Source organism: Microtus pennsylvanicus, chromosome X (assembly GCF_037038515.1).
Source record: "Microtus pennsylvanicus isolate mMicPen1 chromosome X, mMicPen1.hap1, whole genome shotgun sequence".
Lineage (NCBI taxonomy): Eukaryota > Metazoa > Chordata > Mammalia > Rodentia > Cricetidae > Microtus > Microtus pennsylvanicus.
Window position 1 is genome coordinate 129045380 of NC_134601.1, and position 16184 is coordinate 129061563.

At 42.8% G+C, this 16184-nt stretch overlaps 1 protein-coding gene across 8 annotated transcripts in view; it reads left to right on the forward strand.

The window, feature by feature from the left end:
- The first annotated feature begins 1234 nt into the window (after nucleotides 1–1234).
- Vcf2 (VCP nuclear cofactor family member 2) overlaps nucleotides 1235–16184 on the forward strand; it is a 192354-nt gene continuing 177404 nt past the window's right edge. For 4 of the 8 annotated variants that reach the window (XR_012908910.1, XR_012908911.1, XR_012908909.1 and 1 more), the window contains exon 1: nucleotides 1313–1450. Coding sequence is in view for 2 of the 8 variants with exons in the window: in XM_075956818.1 (XP_075812933.1) it covers nucleotides 1295–1347 (53 nt within the window). In the remaining 6 variants the exon portion in view is untranslated. Of the gene's footprint in view, nucleotides 1451–2905; nucleotides 3018–16184 lie in introns of those variants that run through there. The other 4 variants (XM_075956818.1, XM_075956821.1, XM_075956819.1 and 1 more) reach the window with 4 other exon arrangements.

The following is a 16184-nucleotide window of genomic DNA, read 5'->3' on the forward strand; positions in this document are numbered from 1 at the left end:
GTTAATAGCTTCTAAGAGGTTTTTATTCATTATTGTAAGGTACTAGTTCTTAGTTAATAGCTTCTAAGAGGTTTTTATTTATTATTGTAAGGTACTAGTTCTTAGTTAATAGCTTCTAAGAGGTTTTTATCTATTATTACAGAATATTAGTGCCAAATTAATAGCTTCTAAGAGATTTTTATTCATTATCATGAGGTGTTCATTCAGATACAGAGTGGGGAGAGGAAGCCTAAAACTAGGCCATGATAAAGCAACTAGCCTCTGACCCTGCTAAATTCTAATCTCTTCATAATAGTAAAATTCTAAGTAGTCCACCAGTCTCTGCAGACATAAATACAACTAGACATAGCTTCTTTTTATGAATTTTCACCACGATACTCTTTGTTTAAATAAAAGAAACTTTGGAGAAAAATGTGCAGTGTAAGCTGAGTTACTAGGCCTGACACAGGGATCTCTGCCCTCTGGATGCTACTTCATCTGGCTTCTAGCATTACAGTTCAGGAAACAGCCTGCCCAGAGAACAAAGGGATTCCAGGGAAATAACAAAGGCTGCAATAGCTATGACTGGTAGAAAAGTTCCCTTGAGTCCTGACCTCAAGATTGGCGTCTCCATTATGAAACCCTATGATAAGTAAACACTAATAAACTGCACATCCAAATAAAAGTCCTGATGCTAAATCAACTGTCAGGAAGAATTCGTTGCGAATGCCAAACTTGGTGCTACACGGCCTGTAATCCCAGCAGCCTGGAGGTGGAGGCATAAGGATCAGAAGTTGTATTTGGCTTTGGAGAAATTGCAAATTCGGGAAGAGCTTACATTACAGGAGACCCTGGCTCAATCACACAAAACATACAAAAAGGAAAGAAAAAGAAAAAAAATCAGATTATTTGTGTACAATATTGTTCAAAATATACCTTCTTTTGGTAAATGATGTGGTGTTTTCCCCCTAGTGTTTTTAGGGTACAGGTAAAATCATCCTAAAAGACTTCATGATCAGAGTGGTAAGGGCTTTGAGGAAGACAGTTATTCAAGGCTGGACTGAGTAGGAGGAGCGCGTCCTGGAGACTTGGCTCTAGGCTTGAACATTGGGCTACAGGGGCTATCTGGCGGCTCCAGCTCTATGCCTTAGCCTATAGGTAAACGACGTGGAAGCAACATCCAGGAAACCATTAAGGAGACTGGCAGCGACCTCATTGTCATAACTGCGCAAGCGCAGAATCAGCCAATCCTAGGCCATGCCCGGCAGCTTCCTTCCGGTGGGGAAGGGACCGCTGATGTATTGCTAGGGCAAGGATGGGTGTCCAGGCTTTCGTCGCGGAGAGGCTTCGCCGCGCTCTCCTAGGCAAGTACGTGTGACTTCGGCGGTCTTTTCCATTCCGCCTACGTTCCCCAGCTTCATTTCTACAGCTGTTCACCAAAAAGCAACAGAAAATATTTCCGTCCTGTATGGTGAGTCTCAGTTTCTGTGGCCGCTAGATGGCAGTGTTATTGCGCTATTGTTACCCTTACTGCTCTACCCCGCCCTTTGTGCTTAAAAAAAAACGTTTTCTAAATTATGCTTCCTCCACTCGGTCCTCTTTTGCTTGCCAACGGATGAATCTTTGCTATTCCAGTAAGAGCTCCCCCCCCCTTAATGAATCTTTGCTATTAGAGTAAGCGCTTTTTTTCCTGTTGTTCAGCCTAGAAACCCCAGCTATTTGTATTTTGGCTTCTCCTAAAGTCATTCTTCCCTTTAACTTGCCGTTGGATTTAAGGATCTTTGTAAACATCCTTGTTCTTTCATTTACCTGATTACAGAGGGTAGTAGGAAAAACAATTCTTATCCACCATCACCCAGTGCTCACTATTTATAGTTTATGATACCTGATTGAGGATTTTTTTTTCTTTCCATCCTTACGGGTTTATCTTAAGCAGAGATAAGTATTTGCGTTATTGCTTTTAACAACTTAAAAAAAATGAAATCACATTGAACCCCCCACCCTCCACCCCATATGTAATTACTGTGTGTTACGGAATAATTTGATAAAGACTCGGGCTGGAGAGATGGCTCAGCAGTTAAGAGTTAGTAGAAGACCTTTCTAGCACCCACCTTGGCTCCGGGGGTTCAGTTGCCTCTGGTCTCCCTGAGCACCTGCACCCGCGCATGCACGCACAGACATAATTAAAAAGAGATAAAAATGGATCTTAAAATGACAAAAAGACTTGAACTTTTTTTTTTCACAAATGAGACAAATCATACGCAAGTTTCCCCCTATGGCGGTGTCACATATCATAAAGTTTTGTACCTAAGGGTTGTACCATGATTTGCTTTCTGCTTGCTCACCATTGTATTTCAGCTCATCATCAGAGCCGTGGCTCGCTGTGTGTCCTCAACATTGGTAGCTGTTGAACAGGTGACCAAGTGCCTGATTTCTTCAGGGTACATACAACACAACTGAGTAAGAGTGGGCCCGGTGGTTCAGGCCTGTAATCTAGCTACTGGGAAGACTGAGGTAGGACGTGTTGCAGCTCAATGTCTGTCTGTTCTACAGAATGAGTTGAAGGCCTCCTAGGACTCTGTCTTGAAATTAAAAAAAAAAAAGAATTCGGAGAGCCAGAGATATTGTTCCATAGTAGGCAACTTGCCTAGCATGTCTATCATCTTTGTATTGGATGCAGCAAAGCATTTTACAAAGGAAGCTGGTGATTAGACAGTGATGGATCAGGGATGTTGGCAAATATTTGTACTCTTTCCTCATCTTGGTTACCCTTGGCTACTGTCTCTGTATCGACATACCATCATAAACTGAGAGTGGCCCAGAGCCTGTGCCAGGGGCTGGTGGTCAGCCTTTAGCTTATCTTCTAGAACTGCTGGATACTTTTTTGATTTTTACATCTTTTTGAGCAGGCTCTCCTTTAGCCCAGGGTAGCCTTGAAGTGGCTATTTAATCCAGCTGAGGATAACCATAGTTCCTGGTCCTCCTGTCTCCACATCCTCAAATGCCATGATTACAGGTGTAATGTCAGTGAAAAGCAGGTCAGTATATTTCTTAAAAGATAATCACTCCATGAAGCCAAAAGAATATTTTTATACTGACACACAGACCATCTCCAGTTTGCACTTTGGGAAGTGATTTATTAGTTCATGCATTCTTGCAAGAAAGCTTCAGAACTCAGTCTTATGAGGAGTCTTGTTTACCATGCCTTTACTATGATTTATAAGAATACATTATTATGAATATTATAAACTAACATTTCATATAAATAATAGCCATTATCACATATAATTACATTGTATATTTATTAAATAGTTTTAACTTCAAAATATTTAGTATTTATGCTTATATGTGACTAATAAAATTTAATTTAGTAGCATTCAATTATTAAATATTAATATTACACATTAACATTTATTATTATTGTTGTACTGGGAATTGAACCTAAGACCTCATACACGCTAGGCAAATCCTCTACCGCTAATCTATAACCCGAGCCCTAATTTTTAAAAGTAGTTATATCATTGATTTTAATAGTTGCAGGTACAGAAATTAGCTACTGTCTCTCATCTGCATTGCAAATTCTTCTTCCTTTTTTTTTGAAAGTGAACATGTCAGTTTATTTGTGTAGTCAGTTTATTAGCATGCTTTTTCCACACAAGGTAAGGTTGACTTAAAAAAATACAGACTGTTTTGCACATTCGGGTGTGATCCTTGGGCACAGAGAACGTCTCCAGGTGTGTGTTACTCCAGTTTTGAAATCTGTGCTGCCAAAGCGAGCCCTGCACTGCAAACCCTGTGCAGTTACATTTGTCATTTGCAGATGGATAATTTTCTTTTTCTGTCACCATATGTATTGATCTTTGTCCCAGTGCGAGGATGAATCCAGTGCTTCAACTTTGCAAGCAGAGTGCTGCTTAATGCTCACTTAGCCCCTTTTTTAGGGCTGCAGGCTTTGCTGGAGAGCTGAACGCATCCCCTCTGATTACCTCTCTTGTCATCTCTTTTTATCTTTATCCATCTTTTGAGTTTCTGCTCACCCTGCCTAAACTCCTCACTGCCAGGAAAACTCATAGTAAGTGTATAGGAATGCCCACCCTTAAGTACTCGTCGGCTTTTGAGAGCATGTCCCAATTAGATGTTCTTAAATAATTGCCTTACTTTCACCCCCTTTCTCTTCTCAGAAGTATCAGCCTGTTCAATTCCGGTTCAGTAAGTTGCCCAAGCATGCACATTGTTGTCAGCCAGCAGGGGTGGCCACTGTGGAAATAGGCGTCTTCCTCAGACTAGATGGAAGGGCTGAAGTAGCGGGTGGAGAGGCCCGTGGGGGAAGAGTGGGGGATGCTTCCCTAGGAAAGGGCGATCTGAGAGGATATGCAGCTGGAGTTGTGACTTCCCTAGTTGGGGTCCTTCTGCCATTCCCCAGAGCTTCGGGGCTTTCCCTGCTTTCTGCCCTTTGACAGTGGGACTTCATTGCTTCCTCAAAAGAGAACCCTGACTGAAAGCAACTTAGGGAAGAAGAGATTTCTATGGCTTACAATTTGAGGTTACAGATGATTATTATAGGGAAGTCTAGGCAGAAAGGTAAAGCATCACATCCACAGTCCAATCTAGAGTGGATAAACGTCGGTCCTTGCTTGCTCTGGCTAGGGAATGGCGCTGCTCACAGTGGGCTGGGTCTTCCCATGCCTTTTAACAGTCAAGGCATTTTCCTATAAACATGCTCACAGACCAGCCTGATCTAGGGACTCCCTCACTGAGAGTCTCTTCCCAGGTTGATTGATTGTAGGTTGTGGCAAATTGGCAGTTAACTAACTATCACAGTACTATAAACTGAGTTTAAATCTTTACATTTTTTAGAAAAATGTTTATATGCATTGGTGTTTGACCTGCATGTCTTTGTGTGGGAGTCGGATCCAATGGAACTAGAGTTACAGATATACTAGAGTGAGCTGCCATGTGGGTGCTGGGAATTGAACCCGGGTCGTCTGGAAGAGAAGCCAATGCTCTTAACTGCTGAGCCATCTCTCGAGCCCCCGAGTTTAAAGTTTGAATTTTCTTGTTTGTTACTAATATATAAAAGCAGTTGAGTGTTCTGCATTGGCCTCGTACTATTCAACTTGTTTAAATCTGCTTAAGTTCTAGTATTTTCTTCTTAGATTTTTAAAAATTTATTTTATATGCATTGGTGTTTTGCCTGCATGTGCATCTGTGTGAGGATGCATGATTTTCCAGAGCTCGATTCACAGCCAGCTGTCAGCTGCCATGTGGGTGCTGGGGATTGAACTCCGGTCCTCTTGAAGAGCAGCAGTGCTCTTTCGGAATTGTGGTCCTGCTTCAGCAGCGGAGTTCGCAGTCTCACTGTTGTCCTTGTGCGCTCCAGCTGAATAGACTAAGTAGAAATTCATTCTTCTTTTTTCCCATTGATATGCCTCCAAACCAAGATTTCAGACAATACAGAGCGCACAAGGTCTTGAGCACCACTGTGAAAAGGCAAGTTCAGCCATGTGGCGTGATGGTCTTGTATCCTGAAATTTGTAGGCTTTGATTCTTCAAAGGAAGTGCTCAGGCTTAGCCACGTGATTTTATCATTTATAAGACCATCAATTCTGGAATCATGGATTGTTTGCAGCCCCTTGATTGAGTTCCTTATGTCTTCAAAATGGAAACCAAGGGTTGTCAGTTTTTAAAGCGAGTGGGTTTTATTGTGATATTTTATGCTACTGTGTGTTGACCCTTGGCCCACTCCCCTTCACCATCCCTTCCTCCTTCAGCAGGTCTGTTTTCACCCTAGCCAGCACCAGCCTTCTGCTCTCAAGAAGGGTTCTGTAACAAACAACCAAACCTATTAGTCAGTAAGTGTAGGAGGTGTGGTGGACTGTTTTGTAAAGTTTTGGGATGAAAATCTCACCGATTTGAAATAAAAGAAGTCAAGTTTCTATAGTTTTTTTTTTTTTTTTTTTTTGGTTTCCCGAGACAGGGTTTCTCTGTAGCTTTGGAGCCTGTCCTGGAACTAGCTCTTGTAGACCAGGCTGGCCTCGAACTCACAGAGATCCATCTGTCTCTGCCTCCCAAACGCTCGGATTAAAGGCGTGCACCCTACTGTCAAGGTCAGCTTCCTTTGAGACGCTGGCAGCTTCAGTCCTGGTTTGTAGTACCAGATCTCCCCCTGCAGGCCGCTTAGTGCTTAGTTCAGTCTGTCTTTTTTTTTTTTAAACCAAAGGAAAACTGGCTTAGGGAAAGCCAGACAGATGGGATGGAAAGGAAGCTCTCTTCAGTCCAAAACCTGCCTTTCAGAAAACCGTGTCTGCCTGTGATAGTGCTTAAAATGAAAGCGTGTTCTGGTACAGCATGCCCTCCCCCACCCCCGGTATGTGGGAATAGAGGTAAATAATTCAAAACGACTAGTTTTTCTATCTTCGTCCGAGAGCTCAGGTCCGTTACTGACAAAGGCTTTCCTGCTACCTAGGGCGGGACGAAGGAAAGGGCCGGTATACTAAGAGAAGCCAGAAGGTTGGTGAGCAGGAGGCTCCAGTGGCCGCCTGCTGTGTGTCCTTGGCTCTGCGTGGGTACAGTGAGGACTGAGAAAGACAGCCAGTGCTCTTCCAGAGGAGTGGGTTTCAAGGCTGGCTGGAGTGGGAGGAGCGTCCAAAGGACAGGTCTTTGAGGGCGGGTGGGGCAGCTGGGAAGGTATGTCTTGGCGAACCCCAAGAGGGAGACTTGAGGAGACCTCACTGGCTATCTCCGCACAGGCTCAGAGTCTGCTAATTCTTGGGTAGCGACTGCTGAATTTTAGGGAGGTGAATCAAGAACTTTCTGTATCTTTGGTTCCAAAGGCCGCAGCAGAGAAGGCTTGCGCGGTGGGGTTCATCCGGCAAAATAAGAGTTCTTTTTTGTAAAGGTTTCGGTCATTCTGCCATTTCCTTACCACGTCATTTCCAGCCGGAAGCCAGTTTAAAGAAAGCATTTCTCCTGAAGCCTGCGAGTCTGTTTCTCTGGCCATTAGGTGGCAGTTTTGCCTTAAGATGCAATCGTGTGCATTGCTTCACCCGCCCTTTGTGTTTGAAAAAACAGTAAAAAAGTTGGAGGTTTTTTTTTTTTTTTACCTGCTGTGATTATGGGATTGATTTGCTTCATTCTGTAGGTTCCCTCCCAACAATCCTGGGTGTGTGAATTGGGAATGCTTTGATTTTTAAGTTGCTATTTCACCTGTGGGGCATCCTAGGCACCCAGGCTTCTTAGTGTCTCATCTAAACTATCTGGTCATTATCCCTCTTATTGGTCCGGGGCTCATGGACCTTTGTGGGTACATTTTTGCAATAAAGACTAAATTTAATTTTGGTGTAGAAATTTGTGTAATGAAAACAATTCACACCACAGTCTTATCACTCTGTGGTCATCATTACTTATATTTTTATGATAATTGTCTTGTAGGTTTTCTCCTCCATAAAGGTACATTTTTAAACATCCTGCAATCCATTTCTGCCTTGGTACTTTTAACATCTCTTTACATACATACATGCCAACTCCAAAACCACAGCTCTCTATCTTAAAGAAAATAAGAGATAGTTTGTTTCAGAGCCATTTTGAGTGACCATGGGCAAGGAACACAGACTTAGGTTAACCAAAATTCCATGTTCCAGACTGGAAGCAGTTTCATGGAGTTTTAGAGTTTTAGAGAATAAAGAAAGTCATGAATCAAGGCAAAGTTAAACTACGTTGACAGATGCATCAAAGAGGTTGGTATGCTGAGAGGAGGGGAGTTCTTATGGCCCAGGATGCCTTCTGACCTTTGGGTTGGTGGAAGCTGGTGCTCCGCTCAGTTAATAGATTCCAGAAGGTTTCTGTTAGAACAAGATGTCCAACATAGAGGTGGGCAAGGAAGGGCTGTTCCTCCTTAGGGCTAGACCTAGCTGAAGAGAAGCTAATTAGCCTATGGACCAGCAATATCCCACGCAGTTCTCTACCCCGGAGTCTCTGCAGACACAGCTCCTATTCAGTTTCTTTCCTCTACACACATGTATACTCATTGCAGTAACCCTCATTTACATGTTGTAAGCTAGGCCTCAGTAATGAAACCATCAGTCGGCTGCTCCATGCTTAGTGGGGGAGGGTTATCTTAGGTCAGAGAGACCAGCCAAAGTCATCTGGGGGAATCTGCCATGGCTTCCTCTCCTGCTGAGAGATATGAGCAGATTGACAATTGCCAGGGCTATGGGAGCAGAGCAGATAGCAAGGCCAGTGGGCGAGTCCTGCAGATCATAAGGGGTTATGTTGTTGGGAGCGCAGCAGCTTAGCTGACACAGTTTGGGGACTCGCTTGGGGCTCTGGTGTGTTGGAGGCTTGTTTGAGTTAATAGAGAACTAGATGCCCTTTGCAGAGGTTGGGAAGCTGTAGGAGCAGAAAAGAAAGTAATGGTTTTCCTGGTAATCAGAAAGCCGGTTGACACAGTTTCTGAAGAATGCTGAGTGTCATCTGAGTCAGAATCCAGCCTGCGCTGAGCCCACACTGCCATTTTGGGGATTGAGACCTAACACATGTATTAACCAGTCTCATATGTAACATGAATCACCTTGATCAAATAATCATTTAAAAAGGTATGAACATTTTTCTACATAAAACATTGTTCCAGCCAGGCATGGTGTCGCACACATTTAATCAAAACACTCTGTGAGTCAAGGCCAGCCTGGTCTACAGAGTGAGTTCCAGGACAACCAAGGCTGTTTATTATAAAGAGAAACCCTGTCTCAGAAAACCAACCAGCCAACAAACCAAGCAAACAACCCCCCCCCAAAAAAAACTATTGTTCCTATTCTATTAGTTTGCTTTCTTTTTGCTCGCCATTGTTTTCTTAGCATACTAAAATGTGCCCAGAAGTGTGCTCTCAATATGTAGATTTTGTTCAATATGTATATATAAGTGATGGTTTCTTCAGGGTAACTTTTAGAAGATGACATTTTAAAGATTTCTTTTTAATTGTGTGTATGCGTGTATGCACGAGTACATGTGTATGTTTGTGTGTGTGCAAATGAATACAGGTGTCCACAGAGGGAAGAGGCATCTAGGCTGTTGTGAGCCATCAAATAGGGGCGCTAGGAACTGAATTCAGGGCCTCTGTAAGAACATTACTTGCTCTTAACTGCTAATCTGTCATGCCAGCTTTTTATTTGGTAATTTTGTTTATAAAGATAACATTTCATAGTACTCTCTAGCGTTTGAACGTTTACCTAACATGACTTTTCTTTCCACTTAACACTTTATTCTAAGTCATGAAGATGTTATTATAATTAAAATAAATCTTTTGTAGCTAGAGAGATGACTCAGTGTTTAAGAGCATTTGTTACTCTTGTAGAGGATTCAGGTTCAAGTTCTAGTACCTACATGGTGGCTCGTGACCATCCATAACTCTAATTTCAGGGGATCCAATTCCCTTGCCCTTTTCTGCCCTCCATGGGCACCAGGCATGCACATGGTACATAGATATACATTCAGGCAAAATGTTCATACACATACTAGTAAATCATTTAATTTTCAAAGTAAAATTCTTCACTTATGTGTAGTAATATGGAGCGCGGCTGGGCTGCGTCCCCAAATCCCCAGCCGCCTGGCTCGGCTAGCTTATGCCCCAAATAATTACACGGACACTGTATTCTTTTAAACACTGCTCTGGCCCATTTCTATCTAGCCTCTTCTAGGCTAATTCTCACATATTAATTTAGCCCATTTCTAATCATCTGTGTAGCGCCCCTAGGTGTGCTTACCGGGAAGATTCTAGCCTAAGTCCATCCTGGGTCGGAGCTGGGGCATGGCGTGTGTCTGCCTGGGAGCGGGTAGCATGGCGTCTCTCCTGCGTCTGCTCCGGAGAGGAGAGCTGTGGAGTCTGACCTTACTTCCTCTTCCTCCCGGCATTCTGTTCTGTTTACTCCACCTACAGGGCCAAACAGTTTCTTTATTGCTTAACCAATGAAATCAACAGATTGATATATGACACTCCCACATCACTTATGTATTAGCAATAGGAAAGCATGTTGTAAAGCCATATACAGTGTAGAGTGTGAGAGATCAGGGGCATTGGTGAACATTCTTGTTATCCTTGCCATGTCCTGAGACTCTTGATGCTTAGCTTCATATCTGTATGGCATGTTTACCACAAATAGAATTCATTATTAAATGGTATTAGTACCTGCTTCAGACAGTGATGCCTTACCTAGTAGCCTTGCCAATGTTCCATGTCATGTTGTTATTATTTCTCATATTTGTTAAAATGTGGAATAGATACTTCTTAGAAAATTGAGACTATGATAAAATGTACCTTTAAAAAAGATAGCCAGGCAGTGGTGGCACACGCCTTTAATCTCAGTACTCAGGAGCCAGAGGCAGATGGATCTCTGTGAGGTGGAGGCCAGCCTGCTCTACAGAGTGAGTTCCGGGACATCTAGGGCTACACAGAGAAATCCTGTCTGAAAAACCAAAACAGAATGAGGGAATGGGATGCTCAGGAAGAGGGAAGGACAGTGAGGGAGAGAAAACAGAAGAGAGATCTTGATTGAGGGAGCCATTAAAGGGCTATTGAGAATCAGCACTAGGGAAATCCCCAGAAATCCACAAGGATGACCCTAGCTAAGACTCTAAGCAGCAGTGGAGAGAACACCTACACTGGTCTCCCCCTGTAATCAGATTGATGACTACCTTAATTGTCATCATAGAACCTTCAACCAGCAACTTCTGGAAGTAGATACAGAGATCTACAGTGAATCACTGGGCTGAACTACCTGAGACCAGTCGAAGAGTGGGAGGAGCAATAATATGAACAAAGGGGTCAAGACCATGATGGTGATACCCACAGAAACAGCTGACCTGAGCTACTGAGAGCTCACTGACTCTGGACTAACAGTGGGGGAACCTGCATAGAACCAAACTAGGCCCACTGAATGTGGGGGTCAGATGTGAGGCTTGGGTAGTCTGAGGGGCCCCTGGCAGTGGGACAAGGATTTATTCCTAGTGCATGAACTGGCTTCTAGGAGGACTTTTTTTTTGGAAGGATACCATGCTCAGCTTAGATATAATGGGGAGGACCTTGGTCATGCCTTAAACTGAAGTGTCAGACTTTGTTGACTCCCCATGGGAAGCCTTACCCCTTCTGAGGAGTGGATGTGGGGGTGGGGTGGGAGAAGGAGGGGGAAGCAGAAGAAGGGGAGGGAATGGGAATGGGGATACCTATGTAAAATGAGAAAAGATTATATTAAAGATTCTCAATAAAAAATTAAAAAGAAGGGTCAAGGCTCATGGAGCCCAGGCTAGCTGCAGCTGGGAATGATCTGATCTTCCTGTCTCCGTATCTTAAGTGCTTGACTACAGCTATGAACTTCCATACTCAGTTTACTAATGGTTTGGAATCAAGCCTAGAGCTTTGTGTGTGCCAGGCAAGCATCCTCCCAACTCAGCTCAGTGATCCTCAGTCCCAAATACACTAAATGTCACAGCTCATGTATGTCTATATTGAGCTTCCCATTTTTGTGTTCTAATCAAAACAGAATAGTGTTATTTGTGGGGCAATCCCTGAAAGAAATATGAATCAGGAAAGCACATTCATACATTTCTCAAAGATGTCCTTTCTATAAAAGGAAGAGTATTTTGTGTGGATAGGCTTTTACTATCTTGAATTGTTTATAATATGTTTCTTGAAACAGACTTATTTTTTAAAAACCTAGACTCTTTATACTTTGGGCATATACCAAAGGAAAGTTAATACCAAGTATATGAAAATTCTTGTATTTTATGCCCTCACTAGCACTTACTAATTTTAAAATATCATATTAGATAATTAATAGCTGCAGGTATATAAATGAATCCCAGTCCCCTGTCAGACTGCAGCAAGTTGTTGTCAGGAATCATGGCAGCTGCAACAGGGCCTCAATGGCAGTGTGGGTCCTGAGTGTCTGGATGCAGCCCAGTGTCCAAGTGTCCCACAGGACATAATGGTGCCAGCAGGCCGGCTATGTGTGTCCTAAGCTTGGTCCTGCTGATCAGGTACCCCTTTCCATGGGGGTGGGGAAGGCAGGACCACAGGTTCTCATTCCAACTCCTCTGTGGGGGCATTAGCAGCTACGATGTTATCAGGACTGGTACCCTTCTGCTGAACGTATCGAACCAGATGTTCTGGAAGCCATCTCGCTTGATCCTAATCCTGTGAAAAAACACAGACATGCCATCGACTTCATATTAATACAGGATTGGGTCCTGTCCATAATATAAGAGTCTCTCCACCTTGCTTTAGCAAAGGTCGCCTTGGTGCAAAATCTGTCTGCAGCAGATTGCTCATGAACATCCATATTCAAGAAGTTTAGTGTAAAAAGTGCATGACTCAAAGCATTGTGTGGCGATTTTAATTTTCTTGTTTTTATCCTTTTAAGTTGTTTTCAAGAAGCTCCACAATTCCTTTTCACCATTAACAATATATGCAGCTCTTCTATTGGAAGACTCATCTGTAAAATTTAGCATAACATTCTTTAAGGGATCTTTCACTACAACATTAGGAAAAATAAAGGAATATAGTTGTGAGGATTGCAGCAATGATCAGCTGGGAAAAGCTTATTAATCTGACCTTGAAATTGAGCAAATGCAATTACCCAAGAATCACTATTTTAAAATAACCAATCAGTCTGTTGCTTAGTATAAGGAACATTGATCATAGCTGGTTATCTGCTAAAAATACCTCCTAGATTCCATACTGCTCTTCTATGCTAAGCAAGCTAGTGCTCCAGTAAGGGTTTAAAACCGTAACTGGTGACATGGAAAGGTACAGCCATGAAAGCGGACTGTTTCGCCATAAAACTGCTGTAGGAATATATTTTGTAGGTAATATACAAGCTGGCCAAAGCTGATCATAATTAATATATTATACTCAGTGTTTCTGTATAGCATACTTTACCTGCTTGAGTACCTGTCTGGCAGCTTCTGTAAGCTTTCTTCTGGAATTTGGGTCACTCACTGCTCCCTTTAAAAATTTTACTTAGTAGCTCAAAATCTCCCATAAGAGTATTATAATTAAGGTTTTAGCCCTTTTGTGTCTTATTAAAAATTTGTAAACTACCTTTCTAATCCAAGTTGCAAGTCTGCCTAACTGACAGAAAAATGGAAGAAAAAAAGTGTATTCAACAAAATGGTGCTGACGTAACTGGACATCAACATGCAGAAGAAGGAAAACAGATCCATAGCCATTGCTATGCACAAAACTGAAGTCCAAATGGATCAAAGACCTCAAAAATAAACCAACCATACTGAATCTCATAGAACAGAAAGTAGGAAGTACACTTGAACACATTGGTACTTCCCAAATACCACCCCAGTGGCACAGACACTGAGAGAAACAACTAATAAATGGGATCTCCTATAACTTAGATGCTTCTATAAAGCAAAGGACACAGTCAACAAGACAAAACAGCAGCCTACAGAATGGGAAAAGATCTTCACGAACTCCATACTGGACAGAGGACTGAATTCCAATATATATATATTTTAGAAAGAACTCAAGAAACTAGACATCAAAAGGACAAATAATTCAATAAAAAATGGGGTACAGACCCAAACAGAGAACTCTCAACAAATGAACCCAAAATGACTGAAAGACACTCAAGAAATGCTCAACATCCATAGCCATCAGAGAAATTCAAATCGAAATAACTCTGAGATTCCATCTTACACCTGTATGAATGGCCAAGATCAAAAACACTGCTGACAACTTATGCTAGAGACGTTGTGGGGAAAAGGGAACACCCCTGCATTGCTGGTGGGAGTGCAAGCTGGTACAACCCCTTTGGAGGTCAGTTTGGCAATTTCTCAGAAATCTAGGTAACAACCTACCTCAAGACTCAGCAATATTACTTTTGGGTGTTAAGAAAAATCTTCTCCATCGGCGCACAGAAATCCAGTTAAGCCATATTAAACTGAATTAAAATGCCCATGTTTTTAATAAATGCAGCACTCTTGGGTGAACAAGAGCATGGCAGGGGAGACAAAATTGGGGAGCACATGCAAAACCCGGGACCACGTATTCCTCCTCTGAGTGCCCACTTAAATACCCTGTGGGAGTGGTCCTGGACTTGGCATGATGGGATTTGGAGTCAAGACCAATGCAACTCCCAGGCCAGGGTGCTGGGATGGATGCCAGGGGCTAGGGTGACACTCCCAACTTAACATCACATTCCTGACTCTTTGGATATAGGGGTGACACCCAAACAGGAAAGAATATACCTTCTTCTCAGCACCTCATGGAACCTTGAAAATTGATCACATACTCGGTAACAAAACAACCATCCACAGATACAAAAACATTGTAGTAACCATCTGTGTCTTATCGGATCACCATGAAGTAAAGCTAGAACTTAACAAAAATACTACCCCCAGAAAGTCTACAAACTCATGGAAACTGAGCAGTCAACTACTGAAGCACACCTAGGTCAAGGAAGAAATAAAGAAAGAAGTTAAAGTCTTTCTAGAAGTCAATGAAAATAAAGACACAACATACCCAAACCTATGGGACACTGTGAAAGCAGTGCTAAGAGGAAAGTTCATAGCACTAAGTGCCCACATAAAGAAAATGGAGAAAGCACACATTAGAGACTTAACAGCACACCTGAAAGCTCTAGAAAAAAAGAAGCAGACTCACCCAGGAGGAGTAGAAGACTGGAAATAATGCTGGTGCTGGGATGGATGCCAGGGGCAAGGGTGATACTCCCAACTTAACATCACATTCCTGACTCTGGATATAGGGGTGGCAGGAAGCTGAGGTGATAAGTATGACCAACATTTTAGGCTCTCTTTGGAAAAAGGGGCATAGACTCAAGTCTGGCTACTTCTTGCAGGCATGGGACGACATGGGGGAGGGGAGAGGGGAGAGCTGAAAGTTGGCCTGCTCATGCTCAGAAAAAGGTGTGGATGGAGTGGCATCCAGTTTGCTGTAGTCCTCAGGCAGCTGCTTTATGAGGATTGCGAAGGCAGGTGGCTAGGAGAAAAAAAATCTTGTTATTATTGGCCCTATGAAATGGGGTTAGCCATGGGATGAGACACAATAGCAGATGAAACCAGATTTTAATTGCCAAGTGTCTTTGATCCAGAAGGGTTGGCAGGTGTCCTTGAAGTCCCAGGTGAAGTCCCAGGAGCTGGTGCAGGTGCTTTTGTTGTTGTTCTGGGAGTACTTTGTAGGTTGGTCTTGGCTTAGGCAGCAGGAGTGACCTGTAAAGTATGCTTGAAACTACTTGGGGTTAGTGTAGCAGTAAAACAATTAAAGGAATTGGGAACCTTGGATTTTACCAGACCTGATTTTGATGTAGCAATGGAACTATTTAGGAACCTGTAAGAGAACTGGAACAGATTTTATGGCAAAAGGCTATTGCTTTAGGTTAAAAAGCATGAACATTTTAGAAGGCAATTAAAGAAAATTGGGAACTCTGAACCTCCAAAGATTGAAACCTGTTAATCCTGTTAAAGAACAGTACCTTGAGTTGTCAAATGCCTTTAGAGAGATATGGGAGGAATAAATGAGCCAAAAATGTGACAGCTTTTTGCTATGCCGGCAATTCCAAATCCTTTCCTTAGTCCTTGGAGAATACCACTTTTATTTATTTATTTTTTACTTTATAAATAATACCATTCAAAATCTTCACTTCCTTCACTCCTCCCTCTTCTTTCCTGCTCCCTCACTTACCCTTCCTCCTCCCCTCCAGGCCTACGAGAGGTCAGGGTACCCTGCCCTGTGGGAAGTCCAAGGCCCTCCTCCCTCCATCTAGGCTTAGGAAAGTATGCATCCAAATAGACTAGGATCCCAAAAGGCCAGTACATGTAGTACAGACAAATCCCAGTGCCATTATCATTAGCTTCTCAGTCTACCCCAGTTGTCAGCCACATTCAGAGGGTCCAGTTTGATCCCATGCTTGTTCAGTCCCAGTCCAGCTAGATTTGGTGAGCTCCCATTAGATCAGGCACACTGTCTCAGTGGGTGGACCAACCCCTTGCGGTCCTGACTTCCTTGCTCCTCTTCTCCCTCCTTCAGCTCTTCAACTGGACCTTGGGAGCTCAGTCCAGTGCTCCAATGTGGGTCTCTGTCTCAGTTTCCATCCATCGCTGGATGAAGGTTCTATGGTGATATTCAAGATAGTCATAAGTCTGATTACGGGACAAGGCCAGTTCAGGCACCCTCTCCTCCATGC